Source organism: Fonsecaea multimorphosa (genome assembly GCF_000836435.1).
Source record: "Fonsecaea multimorphosa CBS 102226 unplaced genomic scaffold supercont1.1, whole genome shotgun sequence".
NCBI classification, from domain to species: domain Eukaryota; kingdom Fungi; phylum Ascomycota; class Eurotiomycetes; order Chaetothyriales; family Herpotrichiellaceae; genus Fonsecaea; species Fonsecaea multimorphosa.
This window is the reverse complement of record NW_015971635.1, coordinates 569,357-588,046: the sequence shown is the minus strand read 5'-3', so window position 1 is coordinate 588,046 and position 18,690 is coordinate 569,357. Positions and strand designations below refer to the sequence as shown.

The following is an 18,690-nucleotide window of genomic DNA, read 5'->3' as shown; positions in this document are numbered from 1 at the left end:
CGAGATGAAGATGACTGGCAAAAAGGACACATCTACCAGGAATCTCGCGAACAGGGAAAAAGGACTGACTGATGACGATGCTGGGATCGGACAGAAGCACTAAACGATTTCTGTCCTTTGGGGGCCTGTTCTGCACTTAGCACTTAGCCTGGGTTATACTTGTTAAGTGGAAAGTGTTCCTTGGGGGGGACTACTGGGCCAGTGGCAGCAGCGAGCAACCCACGCGCATGCCTGTCCATGCCTGCCTATGCCTGCCGATGGCCGTGTTTGCCCTGTGGCCCTGTGGCCCTGTGGCCCTGTGGCCCTGTGGCCCTGTGGCCCTGTGCGCAATCCAAAATCTTTAATCCACATCCGCCATCCACTGGCAATGTCCACATCCAGATTCTGACTTGGCTCCTCATGGAGCTTTTTCACTTCCGTTTGCATTTCTTCACTCCCGCATTTTCCCATTTCCACCCTGCCCGCAATATCGCTATAACCACCACACTCGCGAGCCATTTATCCACCATATACGTAGACGTTCTTATCTTGCACTCACTTCACTTTCCCCATCCGTCTCTCCTTTAGCCCAACGAGGCCGATCCAGACTTTATATCCCTCCAGTTGGCTTGCTGACCTGTAAGGAGTCACCAAGCCGACTGGAACGGAGCCCACCACCAGCCTTCCAGACCTTCATGCCGCGAAACCCTGCGGCGAAGAAGCACCAGCACAATAACCGCCATGAGAACGGTCTTGTAGGCCCCGGCAAACGTGTCACCAAACAGAAATCGAATGGTCATCTCAATGGCACCGCGAAGGGCCCTGCCCCAACCGAACCTGCTCCCCAGTCCAGCCCGACCGACAACTCTGCGAGCGCAATAGCCAACGATCGATCTCCCGCAGCTACCTCTGAATCGCAGCAGGACACGTCCAAAGGCTCCCTCAATTCTCAACCGGCGGCCGGCGAGTCCGACTTGAGCGCTGCCAAAGAGAAGGATACCAAGTGGGAGACGAATGGATCGGCCATGTTACATCAAAGACGAGGCGATATGCTGTCTTCCCGATCCAAGTCCGCTCAGGACATCAGCGCCTTTCATCTGGCCTCGACAATTCTGCGCTCCCGCCCGGCCTGCGATACTGTCTCTCTGCTGATCGTCCTCCTCGCGCTGCCGTCGATGGTGTTGACCATTGTCCAGGCTTTATTCGCGTCTTTGACTCTGATGCCAGGAGGTGGTGCCCCGGCTTCGCTAATATCCTTGCTCGACATCTTTCAAGGCTCGGCCGGTGTTCCCAACTTCAGCACTACTGCTATCGTTGACACAATCTGCTTCGGACTGTGGGTCGGACTTTGGACGTGGGCTCAAAATTTCGCGCTCGACCTGGCTCAGATACAAATCGCGATTACGCTTGGAAATGGCAGTTCTGGCAAGAACAGCAGAGTCAATACATTCTGTGTGGCAGGGGTGCTACTGCTGCACCTGGCGCGGAGTCGAGATGTTCGTCGATTTCTCTATTCGAATCTAGTGCCTATCGACCTCCTCTCCCAGACCGGACTGATGGACTATCTAAAATTTCTACCTTCGGACCACGATTTCGGCGACAGTCCCGGCCCACCGTCATATTTTAGGAGTCTATTCGCCATACACATAATCGCGCAAGGTGTCATGGCGAGCTTCCGACGTTATATATCCTCATACACCACAGGAACAGCCAAATCGAAACGCATAGATACTGAAGCCTCAGCGGGATCAGTGTCGGATGCTTCGGTGCTGGATGGCTCCGCCCCTACGGCTGTCTCGTCGTCTGTCGATTACCAGCCGCCCCCAACGCCTGGATTCAAAGACGGCAAAGATAGCAAAGGCATGAGCGCGAAGAAGCGCAGGCGTCAAGCAAACCACGTCAGAAGCAAACAACCGTTTTGGGCTGCTCTAGCCAGCACCAAAGTCCACGTCTTACGAGAAGTCGAGCACAATAAGGCTCTCCCAAGCGTTGGGAATAAGGAAGGGAGCCCTTTCGAAGCATCTCACCAGGACCTCGTTTGGATCATCAATGTGGAACCTTCATCGATCTCATTTGAAGCAACCTACATCTACGAATCGGAGCAAACACAAAAACCTCCCCAGGGAGCAGATTGCAGGCCGTTCTACGTCCGCATCAATGGCGCCAAGTGGCACGCGGTATCCCTCGAGCCGCTCGAAAATTCTTCCCACAATGACGGCGCTGGTGCTCAGTGGGCGGGTACGATTTCTGGGCTTGCGCCCAATTGCACCTACACCTGTACATTCATTAGCTGCGAGGGAGATGAAGGCTTTGCATCCATCATGGTCAAGACGCCGATGCTGTTGGATAAAGATGTGCCCGCCTCAATGGCCCCGGCGTCAGTCCGCCAATCTTCAACGCCATCTTCACCTACCACCACCCTGAAAAACTCCATCTCGACCGCGGAAGCCAAGTTGAATGAAGCTCGCAATCGACTCACCAAAGTTCGACGTCAGCACAGAACCGCACTGGTCAAGGTGGAAAAGGAGGTTGATACCTTTAACACTCGACTGAAAACCGCCAGTGACGACACAAAGCAAAAGCAGAAATTGTTGCAGGCTGAACGAAATATCCGACAGACCGAGGATGCAACCCAAGAGCTCGACGCCGCGCTCGAAAACCTGGTTTCTACGCCTGATGATGAGAGTGAAGACCACGCCGCCGCCAAAGAAACCCACGATGAACAGCAGAAACTCCTCTCTGAAGCCAACGATGCTCTGGCAAAGGCACGTTCAGCTGCGCATGATGACAAGGCTTGCGTCAACCAAGAATTGAACACAATTGTTACGCGAAAAGAACGTCTTACTGCCCGCAACTCTAAGCTGACCGAGCAGCACGATAGGATCACTCAAGCCAATGCCCAAGGACTGAATGAGAAGGAGAGAAGAGCTGCAGAGTCAAATGCCAAGGGAGCCGAGCAACAGAAACGTGAGGCCGAGCTCAGTCAAGAGATCTATAATCTGGACAGGGACCTGAGGAGTGCGAGGCTGCGGTGGGAGACCAATCTGCGCGACCTTGATATCTTGGAGAAACAAGAGATGGCTCAAAGACAAATGATGCTCAGCAACAGTGGTCCTCTCACACCAGAAGGCGAATTACCTGGCACTCGTCCTCCCCCGCAGCACGCCCGTCCGTTTGCGTTTGGGAGCTTCCAAGCATTTCCCAACAGCCCCGTCATCCCCGAAGTCCAAGGATCCCCTTTCGCTGCATATGCCAAGACGCTGCCTTCAGGTGACCAACGACGACCGAGATCGGATACCAATCGTTCTGCTGGTGGAATTAGCAATTTCTCTGCCGACTTTGAAGATGCCGACCCGATCCCGCCGATGCCTACCACCACCGAGTACGAGATGAATGGTCGTAAAGGAAGTGGCAGCAGTAGGGGCAAGAACAATGGCAGTCCAGCAGCAGCGGGGGTCATTGGTGGCGCATTGCGTAGTCCGCAAAGAGGGAGCTACAGTCCAGGGCATATTCCGGGTTCAACTACGTGGTAGGACCACTTTGGTCGTCGTTTTGGATGACTCGGGCTTCATGTCGGCTAGTTGTGGGCTTTGATGTAGTCGACTTAGGTGGTAGGTGATTTGCGATAGCTTCTCCCAAAAGCGGTTCCTGATCTATATATATCGTAAACGAAGTGATTGCTGCGTTTGACTCGTCAAATAAGCGTAGTCTTAGGCTCTGCTGGGTCCTTTCTCAGGGCCGCCCATACCTTGGAAGCTGATTCACTACAGAAGAGGTCGCTCAGGGTCACTAGGAGGAGAAAGTTCTGCTTTGTACCTAGATACCTAGGGGGTTGTCGCTCAGCTACTGCGACTCTATACCCAGCGAGCCAGCACCCCTAATAGATTCCTGCGAAATGAGTCAGATCAACCCGTCACGTGATGTTCGTGCCCAATAATTTCTACCTTACTAGGGGCCTCATTTTCTCATGTGTCAATCGAAACCTTGCCACGACATTTATACATGCGCAGTCTGCTACGAACGTGTAGCACAAGTCTGCCCATCAATCGACGCATCTACTCCATATTCCCACCCTCAGGCCTCAGCTGTCGCCCTCGGTACTGCGTCACGATGGGGAAAGACAAGAAGAAGAGCAAGGAAGTGGTGAAGAACCCGAAGGGCACGCGAGATTGGTCTGGTGAGGATATCGACCTGCTCAAAGCTATCAGGAGGCAAATCGAGAAAGTGTTCGAGCACTATCGCGGGCTCGAGCTGGACACTCCTGTTTTTGAGCTGCAGGAAGTTTTAAAAGGGAAATATGGCGAGGATTCCAAATTAATTTACGACCTGCAGGACCAGGGCGGCGAGCTCCTGTCACTACGCTACGATATGACGGTGCCGTTTGCCAGATGGTTGGCCATGAATCCGGACATTGAGACCTGGAGGAGATACGCAATAGGCAAGGTCTACAGGAGAGATCAACCTGCTATCTCGAAAGGACGCATGCGTGAGTTCTGGCAATGTGACATCGACTTTGCGGGCGAGAGTGCTCCCATGTTCAATGACAGTGAAATGATTTCGATCATCGTCAAAGTCTTCGAAACCCTCGAGTGGAGTGGGAGGTACACGATCAAGATCAATGACCGAAGAATATTGGACGGGCTCTTCGAGGTATGCGGCGTCCCCGACGAAAAGATCAGGACGATATCCAGCGCTGTGGACAAACTAGATAAGCTGCCCTGGGCTGAAGTAAAGAAGGAGATGGTGGAGCAAAAGGGTCTCGAGGAATCAGTCGCAGACAAAATCCAGACGTACGTTACGAGGAAGGGAGGGAAAGAGCTACTTGAGGAGCTACAGAAAGATGAGGCTCTTATGAGCAACCCCAAAGCCAAAAAGGGCATTGAAGAGATGGAGCTGTTGATGCGTTACCTACGGAGGTGGAAGGCTCTGGACAAGATCTCCTTCGATCTATCTCTGGCGCGTGGCCTCGACTACTACACGGGCATCATCTACGAAGTCGTCACTGAAGGTTCTGCTCCTACATCCACACCTGCCCCGCCGGCCGACTCCGCGCCTCCCATGGCACCTGTTGCTACGAATGGCGCCCCCAATGGTATTCCTAAGAGGGAAAAGAAGCAAGTCACTGAAGACGAAGACAGATCTGAAGACCCGTCTGTGGGGGTGGGCTCGGTCGCCGCGGGTGGTCGGTACGATCACCTCGTCGAACGATTCCGACCCGACGCCAATATTCCCTGCGTCGGTGTGAGTTTTGGGATTGATCGCATAATTGCCATTACCAAAGCTAGGATTGCAAAGGGGGAAAAGTTCAGCTACATTACACGCAACCGAACCGATGCATATGTCATGGCATTTGGCGGTTCCGGCTTTGGAGGAATGTTCGAGGAACGGATCGACATTCTCGTTGCTCTGAGGGATGCTGGTATAAGAGCAGAGACCTTCTGGAAACAGAAGGCGAAGCTGCAGAAACAATTCAAAGAGGCAGACCGTGCTGGGGCACCAATTGCAGTCATCCTTGGTGAAGATGAGCAGGCAAGAGGTGAGGTGAAGGTTAAGCAGATGGGCCTTCCAGAAGGGGACCCCGAGAAGGACGGTGTGCTTGTCAAGGTAGATGATTTTGTTGCGAAGGTCCGGGAGCTGCTAGCAAAGATAGACGAGTAAGAGTCGAGGTCTGGGGAAGGGGGATCTAGACTATTGAGTTTCGAGGTGGCGCTCCGAGCCTGCAAGGCTGTATTATTAGAGCATCGGCTACGTAGATAAGGCTGACCAATCAGAGAACCAAAGACCGCGTCCTGCCACAGGTCCACGCCAAGCGCCCATCCTACGCCCAGCTTGAAACACCCCTTTGTCTCAGCAACCATTGTCTGCTACAAATCAACCTCAACCTGATACCCTCCAGCCACTGGGAGGCTCAACTTCGAGACTGTGATGAAGAAGCAAACGTCGCAGCTGGTGTTTGAGATGATGCTCGGCCAATCGCGACCTGATGGCCGCCCGCTGCAACCACTTCGCCTCTCCTTGCCCGTCTCTTACCATGTTCACTTCGTGGCATTCGCTGTCTGAAGCCGCTGTCCGGATGTCCATCACACCGAGAACAGTCAGCTCCCTTCAATTTGGGTCCTCGTCCATGTCCCCTTTCCATCTGGACTTCAAAATGCCCATTTAGAGTCGCGGGTTTCGCAATATTTTCTCATCCTCCATCTCCCATCTTCCTCATCCTCCCCCAAAAGAGTCATTCGTTCTCTGTTGCTGGTCCAGCATCTAATTTTCAATTCTCCTTTTTGCCATTCCTTTGTGAAAAAGCATTCCAATTCTATCGCGATGCCGGCTGTCCGCTCCTTTTTCACTCTATCCGTTTTGGCCGCTTGCCTGGCGCAAGTACGTGTCTCCTGCACTTCCCCGAGTCCTGTGTGACTGCTTGGCTGACCCGCAAATAGGCTTCGGCTGGTTCCGACATGGGCTCTAGTTGGGGCAATGGAGGTAGCGGCGGGATGAACCAAGGAGGCCAGTACGGCAGCGGTGGCTATAGCAGCGGCCAGGGTGACTCTTGGGGGGGCAACAGCTACAACAGCCAGTATACCTCGTCCTGGGAAGCTGCACCGACCACTGCCGTCCAAGCCCAGAGCTGCCCTTCTGCGAGCTGCCCGCCTCCCATGACCGAGACTATGACCGAAACAGTCAGTGTTTATCTGAGATGCTTCGACATGTGTCAAGTTTGGCAGTACTGACATCGAGCATTGCAGACCACCGTGACGGCCGTGTCCCCTTGTACCGGAAGCACCGTGACCGCCTATGTGACTCAGTGGATGAATGCTCCTCCCGGGTGCTGGTGTGGTTCTGGTAGTCCGCCTCCCATGGCCTCCGGCTTCGAATGGGGAGGTATGGGCGATGCTGCCATCTTCACATCCACCAATCCCTCCTTTACCCCTGGCCTTTCATCGATCCCAGCATCTGAAGCTGTCGAGACCGGTGTGACGGTGGCTGGTGCTCCACCCGCTGCGGCACCTACCGCTACTGTCTCTCCGGGTGGCTTCTTTGGAGAGTCATCGAGTAGGTTTCCCAATGCCCTTACCATTGCGACCACGCCGCTGACATTTCTTCCAGGCTCTGCGATGACCACATCTGGTACGATACCTTCTGGCCCTAGTAGCAGCGTCTCATCTAACATGGCTAAGCCTACTAAAACAGGGGAGGCTACTGAGACAGAAGCTTCGAGCTCGGCTACCGGTACCAGCTCATCAGCAGCAGCATCTTCCTCAACCTCGACAACTTCCACTACGACCTCCAAATCCTTGTCTTCGTCTTCATCATCAACGACAACAACGACAACCTTATCCTCAACTGAATCCGCCGCATCTGCGGTGGCCGCCTCGGCGACAAGCGGCGGGTTTCCGGTCGGCTCATTCGATACTATCGATCCCGCAACCCTTACGCTCAAGAACGCTTATACGCTAGGCATTGGAAGAAGAGCACCTGTACCGACTATGTTATCATAGACTCGCAAAAGAAACGAAAACCCCGCAACATTGAACGAATATACCCCGTGATTTTGAGGACATGGACGACATTGGATCGGACAAGTTATTATTGCATTTCATTTCTTGTATATTGAGAAGCCGGACTCTAGGAAAGACATTCCCTGGTCCCTAGCTTTTGGGTGGCACTATCTTATCGGAGAGTGCCTCGTGCTTGATAGGAAAATCTGACGCAGCGGTATCCTGGGCGCGGAGTGTATCTGCGTCGTCGGGCCCTGCTTTACTACCATCACCACCTTCCATTCTAGCTTTCTTTGCTCTTCTTTTCATCTCGCGTTTCGAAGGCGGTCTCTCTTCCGCTGTGAGCTGATTGTCCTGATGGGCTGAAATTACCAGACGTGATTCGGATGCCTTCCGTTTCAATCCATTGACGATCGTTTCCACTTCCTTTCCCTTCGGCATTTGATTCCGAACAACTTTACGTTGAGTAGTGTTCTCTTTTCTGTCCCCTCCAGCCCTGCTAGCAGCCGAAGAGCTCTCACCTCCATCGATGACATCGATAACACCTCGAAAACTTGACCTTTTGATACCCGCCAACCTGACGACCTTTCCGGCTTCCTCACACAGTGCTTCCTTTCCCTTTTCTTGCCCCAGTCCCCAGATCATTGCCAGATTAATCACGTCATGAGGTCCTCTCACTCCCAAGGCATTTTTGGCTTCACTGCTCAGGATTATTCCCTTGCCTCTCGTTGCCCGAATCAGTGCCGTTGCACCACTGATCAAATTTCTCCTCGCTTCATTGTTTCCTCCCGCCTGAATCGCAGGCGAGTAGGATATCTCAAAACGAATCCCGCGCTGCAGTGCCCCAGATACAGTTTTGAACTTCAAGGGGAACGACAGACGTTGAGAGAAGTCGAGGGAGATCAAATCGCAGTCGAGGGACGTGCAGCAGAGTTGGAGTGTCTTCTCCGTGGTTGGGCGCAGGGCAAGCAAGGAGTATGCCGGCGAGAACTGGGAGAGACGGTGGTTTTGAGTCGTGTCGGAGATCGTGAGCGTCAGTCGCGTGAGGACTGTGCCGATGCTCGCTGGAATGGTGATTGATGACACAGGGATAGGCTGAGGTGTAGACGGTAGTTTGCCTGTGACAGAGACAGAGATAGCGAGCACCGAATATCCCAGTTCGGCGTGAAAGGCGAGCGTGTGTGAGAGGTCTACATGGTTGGGAGTGTACACCACGTTAAGGTCGTGGAAAGGCATGGTGTTGTTGGCTTTGGGGGACGCGACTCTGCGCCGGTTCGAGGGCAACGACGAGCATGTTGTCACTGAGACCGGTCTTCAGTCGAGGTGCAACTCAGATCTCACCGACGTGCACAAAGCTTTTGATGCTGAGTGAAATTTAAACTTGTGAAAAAGAACCGAATTTCATGGTGCAGTTGTGGCGCGGCGGAAAATATGTCCGTTAGACTAGTACGAGGTAGTGATCCCTAGTCGGATCCCTGCCAACGTGGGATGCCATGTAGATCTCAAGGCTACCGCAGCAGAGATCGCTTTCCGTACCACAACTACGGCTCCCTCAATTCCACCCACTCATTTCTCCCATCTTCATTGTTTGGCTTATTGCCTCCAATTATTAGGCAGTCAGTCGCTGGCCGTGCCTTTTCCTTCCCTGCCGTTTAGCCGTCGCACACTCCAGCCGTTCCCTGCTCTGCTTCCCTCCTCCAACGCATGACACAGCCACACGATCTCCTCGCAGTGCAGCCGACGCAACCGAAGCCATGGCGCGAGTCTACGCCGATGTCAACGCCAACATGCCCCGGTCATACTGGGACTACGACTCGGTAGCCATCTCGTGGGGCATTTTGGAGAACTACGAGATCGTCAGGAAGATCGGTGAGGCTTTCGGCGAGAGACAAATATATCATGAGGTGGAATAACTGACGGGCGAGTTGTGCAGGTCGCGGGAAATACTCTGAAGTCTTTGAGGGTATCAACATCGTCAACTACCAGAAATGCGTGATCAAGGTGCTCAAGCCGGTCAAGAAGAAGAAAATTAAGCGTGAGATCAAGATCCTTCAGAACTTGGCCGGTGGTCCCAACATTGTGGCATTGTTGGACGTGGTACGGGACAGCCAGAGCAAGACGCCCTCTCTGATCTTTGAGAATGTCGACAACACCGATTTCCGGACCCTCTATCCCCGCTTCGTGGATTACGACGTGCGCTACTACATCTTTGAGTTGCTCAAGGCGTTGGATTTCTGTCACAGCAAAGGGATCATGCATCGGGACGTCAAGCCGCATAACGTTATGATCGATCATGCGAAAAGAAAGGTGAGGGATAGCCAGATCACACAAGCAAGATGTTCTGAGTTGGGAATATTGCTGGGTATGCTGACGGTGTTGTGACTACATAGCTTCGACTTATCGATTGGGGTCTCGCTGAATTCTACCACCAAGGCACAGAGTACAACGTGCGCGTCGCCTCCCGCTACTTCAAAGGGCCGGAGTTACTTGTCGATTACCAGGAATACGACTACTCGCTGGACATGTGGTCGTTGGGAGCAATGTTCGCCTCCATGATCTTCCGCAAGGAACCCTTCTTCCACGGAAACAGCAACTCGGATCAGCTCGTCAAGATCGCCAAGGTGCTCGGTACCGACGATCTGTTCGAGTATCTAGATCGCTACGACATTGAGCTGGACGCGCAGTACGACGACATACTTAGTAGGTTCCCGAAGAAGCCGTGGCAGAGCTTCGTCAATGCGGATAACCAGCGCTTCGTCAGCCCGGAAGCTATCGACTTTCTGGACAAGCTGTTGAGATACGATCACCAGGTATGTTACACCAAGCTTGTTGACCATACTGTGTCTTGATATTGACTGTTCTGCGATAGGAACGCCTTACTGCACAAGAGGCCATGGCACATCCCTACTTCGCCCCCGTGAGGAATGCGGCAGCACAACAGCAGCAGCAGAACTCCCAGAACCATGTCTCTTGAGCGGAGCTTCAGTGCGAGGTGCGACCACTCTTTTCTGGCAGCGGTTCACCTCAAAGGACAAGAGCACGGGGCATCCCAAGGATGTTTCTCCGACCGAGTGATGAGAGATGACGATGAGGATGACTCAACCTCCACAGCGCCGTGGTAGCGCGAGGACAGCAGGTTCAAGAAACGGCCCAAAGAGGTGTAGTTTGGGGAGACCAGTGGAGGCCAGCATGATAGGATGTTAAAGTCTGCGAAATCGTCTTTCTCGGGAGAGGAATGAAGGGGCTTGGGGCTTGTGTTGCAAGGAACTCAACTCACTCTTTGGCACGCTAGCGTAATACAATTCTCGTACCATGTCATTGCCTTTGGTTCTTCTCGCAACCATTTTCTTTCTACAAGGTTGTGTGTGAGCTCGGCCTGATTTACTCAGTCCCTTTCCTCACTATACTAGGTATCTGCCCCACGCGCCCTCCTTTCGCTCAGTATCAATAGCAAAATGGGACGCGGAAGTTGATGAATCTCTCGTCCCGTTCTGCTGCTCTTATTGACTTTGTTTATATCTCGGCTACTTGGCAGCCACTGGGTTCATCGGCGGTCTGATCATCTCAGCACCTATATTGTACCGATAATTGCATCGTTTCTGGTGAATTATCTGATCAAGGTCGAGCCTCTTTGCTCAGTCTGGCTTCATGCTTGCAAGACGCCCTTGGTCTGAGCTCATTTTGAGACTGTTTCACACTGAGAATACAAGGCACAGTGGGTGGTCGTGGTCATGACAGGTCTGCTGTCTACTTGCATTGCGGCGAGATCAGCTCCGACGACCGTGGCAATGAACTTTGGCTGATTTGTTGGAGTGTCGCCTGGCAGCCCAGCACCCGCTTCTACAACCATATCTACTGGGGAAAACTTGCCTGACGATGCGGCTATTATCTCTAGATGAGGAACTTGGTTGATGAGGAACTTGGGTCGAAGCAGACGGGCTGTTCGTTGATGTCATAGTTGCCAAGGCGCTAGATGAGGCTGCTTGGACCACATGCTCGTCCTCACACTCCTTCTCACACTCCTCCTCACACTCCTCGTTGCTTGCAAGCTTCTCCAAGCGATCGGGTCTTTTTCGATAGACTATTCAATACATCAATCCTGAACCGCGGATCTTTGAGAGCATACTTGATATCTGTTGTCCTGGCCTGTTTGACAATCGTGGCGATGCACTCTCCAGGTATCCGAATGCTTTTCTCCGTTTTGGCACCACATTCGTAGGACTCCGAGTATGGTAAGCTTGCCAGCATTCGTGAGGACTTCCCAAGTACGATTTGAGCATCGAAGAGGATCTGCTACTGCACAATATCGGTTCGGAGTCTATTCGAAGACACCGAGACTCCTGGAATGGATGGGTTTGAAAACGTCACCAGAACGATACTTTCCTCTGAAGACAACATTGCCAAGCCTACTCACAAGGTCAGGGATATCAATAGCGAAGACGATAAAAAGGAAGATCACATACTACCTTGGAAATTCGAACATATTACTCGAATTATCAGAAATATCTCCATCAACCTAGCAAAGACCCTGGGCACATCGGAGCGTCAGATCCGGGTCCAGAGGGACGAAGGTAAGGTCAAAATCTGACATGCCCCTATCAGAGAGCGGCAACATCGGCACCATTTCACACCTCCTTGATTTCTCACTCTTTGATTTCATGATGACTAGTCCATCGTTCTCAAGCCAGCTTCAATAATATACTATCTCGGTAACCGTTGTTTGCTCGAAATGGCATGGGTCAGGGGCCAGATGGCCTTACCTTGGCGTGGGATTGCGCTCGAGGCTTCCGGTGCCTTGCTGACTTGCATTAGTCCTTGGCCACCCAATCACAAAACGTGACTTCTTGGTAGCACATGGACTGCTATCGACACATTTCTTACTCCTACAGCTTTTCCTTCACGCTTAGGCCATATGGAGTCAACATGCAGTGTTAGCCAGGGCGAATCAGCCGCTTCCTGTCAACCACACGAATTCTCAGGGAATACCCGGGTGGGAATTGACCCCGTTTTGAGGCTGCATCTCCTTCTCATCTAGCTGTGCCATGAGGCCTGAAGCCTACTCAGGCGCTATGTTCAACTACAGGAGCGGACGTCCGCCAACGCCACGCATTGACTACGAGAAAGTATCGTCGCAAAGGGGTCACCGCTCCTTCGTGTGGACAACAGATGTTTATATATTGTCTGGTTGTCGTATCAGAACCTTGAGCGTCTCTTCCCGCTTCACTTGGAGCTACGCTTCCATTGCCCTTGCCGTTTGCCCATTCATTCGCAGAAGCAAAGCATCACCATTAGCTGAGGGTGCTGGGTTTCATCGAGCAAAGTCAGCCTGATTCTCAACAAACTAAGAACTCCTTGTGTTACACGATCCCCTGTGGCTCTCGGAGATCACAAACCGACCTGTTTCAATTGTCCTCTCAATCCTTTCTTTGGTCCTACCTGACAACCCCCTATAAAAGCATCAGGCTGTACTGCAGAGAATTGGCTCAAGCAATGATGTCGGCCCCATCGGACAACCTTACGACCCTTCTCGCCTTGCGCGACTCTCTCAATGCCTCAATTGATGCGCTTTCCTTGCTTACGCCGGAGGAGAGATCCCAGCCACCCCGTGTCAACCAAGTGCGTGAGCAAATATGGTCCACCGCCACTCGAATTGCCAGCGAGACCGTCAATCCTTCGCAACAAGCCACTCTTATCTCTTTCATGGTGAGGAAGATGCTGCGATACCCCAGATTTTCAGCCCCAGTTTGTTTGTTGACGCCTTCCAGCCATGGCTCAACGCGGTGGTGCGGACCGCCCTGGAGCTAGACCTGTTCAACCTTCTTGGACAGTCAACCACTGCATCCGAGCTTGCGCAGAAGGCCGGAGCGGACGTGACGTTGATCGGTGAGCTCATTCTCGGACGGCGGGAGGCGGCATTGTGAGAAATTGTCTGCTGACATGACCCTCAGTGCGCATCATGCGGGTCTTGACGGGCTTTCACATTGTCTCGGAGCTTGGGGAGGAAACGTACGCTGCAACGCCTGTTTCGCGAGCTCTAACCATGCCAGCAACGGCGGACTTGAACAAGCACACGTGAGTCTTCCTTCCCATTCGTCGACTCTCTCTATCCTGTTGATCAGGCTTCTATTGACGTCTTCTATGCTCCCTCAGATTTGACAGCAGCTGGGGCTGCATTGGAAAGATGCCTGCTTACCTTGCCGAGCTCGGCTACAAGAACCCTGACCAGCCCGAAAACACCCTCTCACACTATGCAACAGGGACTGACTTCTTCGCGTACCTGCGCAATGACCCTGGGCGTCTCGCTCGCTTCAACTCGGCGATGAAAGGAGCGGCGGGGTTACTGGTGAGCCCTGTCCCGAGCTCCCTGCTTGAATCTGGGGCTGGTGGAAGTGGCGTGGTCATGGTCGATGTCGGCGGAGGCCATGGTCAAGTCACGCAGAAAGTCATGGAAGAGAATCCGCATCTCAAGGGGCGTTTCGTTGTGCAAGATCTCGGCGCTATCATCGACGAGGCACGTGCCAGAAATCCTGCATACGAGGTCATGGAGTATGACTTTTTTACTCCACAACCTATCCGTGGTAAGTACCGGTGTCGTGCGATAGATTCCTTGCGTCGGGCTTTTCCCCCTTCGGTCGCCCTCTCCAAAAAAAGAAAAACCCCTCCTCTTCCTAACTGCCTCAACTAACGCTTGCGCAGGCGCACGCATCTACTTCATGCGTCGTGTCCTGCACGACTTCCCGGACTCCAAGTGCCGCGAGATCTTGCAGAACCAGATCCAAGGCATGGTCAAAGGCCAGTCAAAGCTGCTTATCTGCGAGACCGTCTTACCGGCTGTCGGGTGCAGTGGCTTCGAATCACTCGCGGACATCAGCCGCACTACCTTCAGCTCGATGCAACGGAGCGAAAAGCAATGGACGGCGCTCCTGGCGAGCGTAGGCCTGAAAATCGTGAAGATATGGCCATCTAAGGTAATGGGACCATTTGCTGTCATTGAGTCAGAGCTCGAATGATTCATGTTGTCTACTGAAACATTTGACAGTTGGCGATGTTGTTTGGACAGGGATAGAGCTTTGAGCAAGAATATGTGGAGATAGAACCTTTGTCTCAGTCGTACCTGGGTGTGTCATTTTCTACAGCGTTCTCCTCCTGCGAAACGAGGCATGATAATGAGATCGAATACTACCTGGTACCTAGGGAGGTACGCTATCGAAAGCCCCTGAGCCCCTAGAAACAGTTAGCGTCTTGCCAAGCATATGACACGTGCCATGAACAGCTCGTAGGGCGGCGCTTATGCTCGGCCGTAGCAGCAATTCTCATTCAAGGCTCAGTTTGCGACTCATAAAGCCCCCATAAATTCGAAATTGTCGTCACAGTCATATTTCGAGCCTAGTTCAGCTCGCATAGTCTATGGCTCTTTCTTTGTTGTATTCATCTCCCTCGAATTGACCTGAAGAGCAAGAAACCAGTGCAGCCACGCCGCAAGGCAGTCGAGCAAAATACTTATCAGATCTTTGTTTCGGCGCCCTCCTGCTTGGAGACGGCTTTCTCGTTTCAACATGGCGCTCAATGCCGCCTCACATAACATAAGTATGTCGAGTATCGAACATTGACCAAAGATCGCGACAGAAACTGACATGCTTGCAAGCTGGCTCGCCAACTGGTTCTCCCTCTGGACCACCGCCTCCAGTGTCCTCCGACATAACCTCTGCGGCCAAAGGCTCGGCTGCACAAGACGCCATGGGTCAGAATGTGCCCGGAAAGGATCTGCAAGACAACGAGAAAGGTCAAACCGTGATGGGTGAAGCAGGCAAGGAGAAGACTGCAAAAGAAAGTATGCAAGATAACACTGAAGGCCCGCATTGACAAACCCTTTCACCCTCGCAGTTGTATTTGGATGATCCGAACTGCACGACCGAGATATGACTCACCTGAAGCAAAGTACCGGACTGCCAGATGTTCCATGGTGTATGACTGGGAAAGCATCTATAAAGGATGGGCAAGGTCTCGTAGCCATATCGTTCTTTTTCCCTCAATAACAATCCACTCGTTACACCCATAACGTCGCTCTGCTCCTATCCCGCTTCGTCCGAAGGATATTAAGTCTGACCATCATGCCTTCCGCAGTTGAGAAAGAACGTAAGAAGGCCGAAAAGCTCGCCAAGTTCCAAGAAAAGCAGTCAAAGAAACAGACTGCGCCCGCTCCTGCAGCCGAGGCCGCCACCAAGACCGCAAAGAAAGAAAAGGTCAAAAAGCCCGCCGCCGTTGATGCCTACGAGCCGCAAAAGATCGAATCGGGCCGCTATGAGTGGTGGGAGAACAGAGGCTACTTCAAGCCACAATTTACGAAGGACGGGAAGATCAAACCAGAGGGCAAATTCGTCATTCCAATACCTCCACCCAATGTGACGGGGTCACTGCACATGGGCCACGCCCTTACGAACGCGTTGCAAGACACAATGATTCGACACGCAAGAATGAAGGGAAAGACTACGGCCTGGGTTCCCGGCTGTGATCACGCCGGTATAGCCACGCAAAGCGTGGTGGAAAAAATGGTTTACAAGACCGAGGGAAAGACCCGGCATGATCTAGGCAGAGAGGTCTTACTCGAGAGGATTTGGAGCTGGAAGGAGAAATACCACGCCAACATCACAAACCAGCTCAAACGTCTGGGAGGGTCCATGGATTGGACACGTGAGGCTTTCACCATGGACGACGATCGCTCCTTTGCAGTGCGTAAAACTTTTGTCGACCTATTCGATGAAGGTATCATTTACAGAGCGGACAGGTTGGTGAATTGGTGCTCTGCTCTGTGCACCTCTTTGTCAAACCTTGAAGTGGACAACAAGGAGCTCAAAGGGCGAACGAAGTTGAAAGTGCCGGGGTATGACAAGATGATCGAATTCGGTGTTCTCACTTACTTCAAATATCCTATCAGCAAAGGAGACGGGTCAGACAAAGCTTCGACCTCATCAGATCGCTTCAAGGGCTACGAGTTCATCGAGATCGCCACGACTCGTCCGGAAACCATGCTTGGCGATACAGCCATTGCCGTGCATCCCGATGACAAGAGGTATAAGCATCTTGTGGGCAAACTGGCCATCCATCCCTTCATTCCAGATCGCAAGATCATAATCATTGCGGACGAGGAAGTGGAGATGGACTTTGGTACTGGTGCAGTGAAAATCACTCCTGCACACGACCCCAACGATTTCACCAAGGGCAAGAAGCACAACTTGGAATTCATCAATATCCTCAATGATGACGGCACGTTAAATGCGAACGCAGGGCCCTATGCGGGACAAAAAAGGTTTGACGTGCGTTATGCTGTTATCAACGACTTGAAAGCGCTCGGCCTGTATACAAAACAAGAGGATAACGCAATGACGATTCCGATGTGCCAGAGGAGCAAAGACGTGATCGAGCCAGTCCTAAAACCACAATGGTGGATGAAGATGGCTGATATGGCTAAAGCGGCAGATGAAGCTGTCCTAGACGGCCGGATTCTTATCAAACCCGAGTCGGAGTCGAAGCGGTTCCATTTCTGGATGCAGAATATCCAGGATTGGTGTATTTCTCGACAACTCTGGTGGGGTCACAGAGCACCAGCCTACTTTGTCGAGCTCGAGGACAAGACAAGTGACGAAGCCGACAGCAAGTACTGGGTGGCAGCCTTGGACGAGGAAGAGGCTCGAGCTAAAGCAGAAGAGAAATTTCCTGGAAAGACGTTCACGCTGAGATGGGATGAGGATGTGCTCGATACTTGGTTCTCCTCCGGTCTGTGGCCATTTACAACGCTTGGGTGGCCAAAAGAGACGTCAGATATGCGAGAATTGTATCCGACCAGCATGCTGGAGACCGGATGGGATATTCTATTCTTTTGGGTGGCCAGAATGGTCATGTTTGGTCTGAAATTGACCGGCGATGTGCCTTTCACAGAGGTATATTGTCATTCCTTGATTCGAGACGCGGAGGGACGGAAGATGTCCAAGTCATTGGGAAACGTGATTGACCCGCTGGACATCATTCGGGGTATCACGTTAGATGATCTCCACAAGACACTGTACGCCGGCAACCTTGATCCAGCAGAGATCGAGCGTGCCAAAAATTACCAGAAGACGGCATTTCCTAAAGGGATTGAGGAATGCGGTGCCGACGCCCTACGGTTTACACTGGTGAACTATACCACTGGTGGCGGCGATGTGGCCTTTGACATCCGGGAGATTGAAGCAAAGCGACGGTTCTGCAACAAGATCTACCAAGCGACTAATTTTGCGCTGGGAAGACTTGGAGGAGACTTCGTCCCCGATGCGAAAACAACGGACAACCAACCAAAATCACTGGCAGAGAAATGGATTCTACACCGACTAAACATCGCCGCTCAGGAGGTCAATAATGCCATCGATGGGCGGGAATTCTCTGTGGCTGCGGGTACCCTGTACCAATACTGGTTCACCCAGCTGTGCGACACATTCATCGAGAACTCAAAATACATTCTCACTCCAGAGGCCCCTGAAGATGAGAGAAAGTCTGCTCAGCAGACCTTATACACAGCCCTTGAGGGCGGTTTGCTGCTGATGCATCCTATCATGCCTTTCTTGACCGAGCATTTGTGGCAGAAGCTTCCGCGTCGGCAAGGTGACACCACTGAAAGCATCATGATCGCGAAATATCCCGAGTTCAACGAGAAACTCGACGCCCCTCAGGAAGCTCAAAAGTACGAGTTCATCATGGACATTGCGTCGGGTATTCGAAGCTTGCTTTCGCAGTACGCTTTCAAGGAGCCTGGAGACATTATCATTCAAACCTACTCGGACTCGGCTTTCAAGACGGCGTGGGAGGAACAGAAGTCCATCAAATCTCTGGGCGGCAAATACCTTGGCAAGATTGAAGTCATACCACCATCTACGAATCCCTTTCCGCCCGCTGGGTGTGCTCTGCAGAGCATCAACGCGGATGCTGCCGTGTATCTCCAGATTGCTGGACGCATTGATGTGGCTGAGGAGTTGAAGAGACGTCAGAAGAGCATTGAGGATGCCAAATCCCGGGCGGAGAAGAGCAAGAAGATCATGAGCGGAGCCGGGTGGGAGAAGGCGAGTAAGGATACGAAGAAGAAGGAGGCAGAGAAGCTGCAGGATGCCGAGAGCGAGGTGAAGAGATTAGAGGAGGCGATCAAGGACTTGGAGAGGTTGAAGCTGGAGGGTTGATGAGAGACCAGGAC

The 18,690-nt window shown here is 52.5% G+C and overlaps 8 protein-coding genes across 8 annotated transcripts; 7 read left to right on the top strand and 1 right to left on the bottom strand.

The window, feature by feature from the left end:
• Positions 1 to 674: 674 nt before the first annotated feature.
• Positions 675 to 3,512, top strand: Z520_00227 (uncharacterized protein; the record flags this gene model as incomplete). The annotated part of the gene is made up of 1 exon (XM_016770748.1): positions 675 to 3,512. The coding sequence occupies one exon, from the start codon at positions 675 to 677 to the stop codon at positions 3,510 to 3,512; it is 2,838 nt and encodes a 945-aa protein (XP_016637658.1).
• Positions 3,513 to 4,089: 577 nt separating this feature from the next.
• Z520_00226 (uncharacterized protein) lies at positions 4,090 to 5,637 on the top strand (the record flags this gene model as incomplete). Its single annotated transcript, XM_016770747.1, has 1 exon — positions 4,090 to 5,637. The coding sequence occupies one exon, from the start codon at positions 4,090 to 4,092 to the stop codon at positions 5,635 to 5,637; it is 1,548 nt and encodes a 515-aa protein (XP_016637657.1).
• A 660-nt stretch (positions 5,638 to 6,297) lies between these two features.
• Z520_00225 (uncharacterized protein) lies at positions 6,298 to 7,472 on the top strand (the record flags this gene model as incomplete). The annotated part of the gene is made up of 3 exons (XM_016770746.1): positions 6,298 to 6,354; positions 6,414 to 6,653; positions 6,720 to 7,472. The coding sequence occupies 3 exons, from the start codon at positions 6,298 to 6,300 to the stop codon at positions 7,470 to 7,472; spliced, it is 1,050 nt and encodes a 349-aa protein (XP_016637656.1).
• A 150-nt stretch (positions 7,473 to 7,622) lies between these two features.
• Positions 7,623 to 8,708, bottom strand: Z520_00224 (uncharacterized protein; the record flags this gene model as incomplete). Its single annotated transcript, XM_016770745.1, has 1 exon — positions 7,623 to 8,708. The coding sequence occupies one exon, from the start codon at positions 8,706 to 8,708 to the stop codon at positions 7,623 to 7,625; it is 1,086 nt and encodes a 361-aa protein (XP_016637655.1).
• Positions 8,709 to 9,226: 518 nt separating this feature from the next.
• Positions 9,227 to 10,446, top strand: Z520_00223 (casein kinase II subunit alpha; the record flags this gene model as incomplete). Its single annotated transcript, XM_016770744.1, has 4 exons — positions 9,227 to 9,341; positions 9,406 to 9,779; positions 9,863 to 10,282; positions 10,342 to 10,446. 4 exons carry the CDS (start codon positions 9,227 to 9,229, stop codon positions 10,444 to 10,446), a joined length of 1,014 nt encoding a protein of 337 aa, XP_016637654.1.
• A 2,519-nt stretch (positions 10,447 to 12,965) lies between these two features.
• Positions 12,966 to 14,482, top strand: Z520_00222 (uncharacterized protein; the record flags this gene model as incomplete). The annotated part of the gene is made up of 5 exons (XM_016770743.1): positions 12,966 to 13,175; positions 13,238 to 13,355; positions 13,421 to 13,544; positions 13,623 to 14,050; positions 14,169 to 14,482. 5 exons carry the CDS (start codon positions 12,966 to 12,968, stop codon positions 14,480 to 14,482), a joined length of 1,194 nt encoding a protein of 397 aa, XP_016637653.1.
• A 546-nt stretch (positions 14,483 to 15,028) lies between these two features.
• Positions 15,029 to 15,335, top strand: Z520_00221 (uncharacterized protein; the record flags this gene model as incomplete). The annotated part of the gene is made up of 2 exons (XM_016770742.1): positions 15,029 to 15,059; positions 15,118 to 15,335. The coding sequence occupies 2 exons, from the start codon at positions 15,029 to 15,031 to the stop codon at positions 15,333 to 15,335; spliced, it is 249 nt and encodes an 82-aa protein (XP_016637652.1).
• Positions 15,336 to 15,583: 248 nt separating this feature from the next.
• On the top strand, positions 15,584 to 18,676 carry Z520_00220 (uncharacterized protein; the record flags this gene model as incomplete). The annotated part of the gene is made up of 1 exon (XM_016770741.1): positions 15,584 to 18,676. The coding sequence occupies one exon, from the start codon at positions 15,584 to 15,586 to the stop codon at positions 18,674 to 18,676; it is 3,093 nt and encodes a 1,030-aa protein (XP_016637651.1).
• Positions 18,677 to 18,690: the final 14 nt, after the last annotated feature.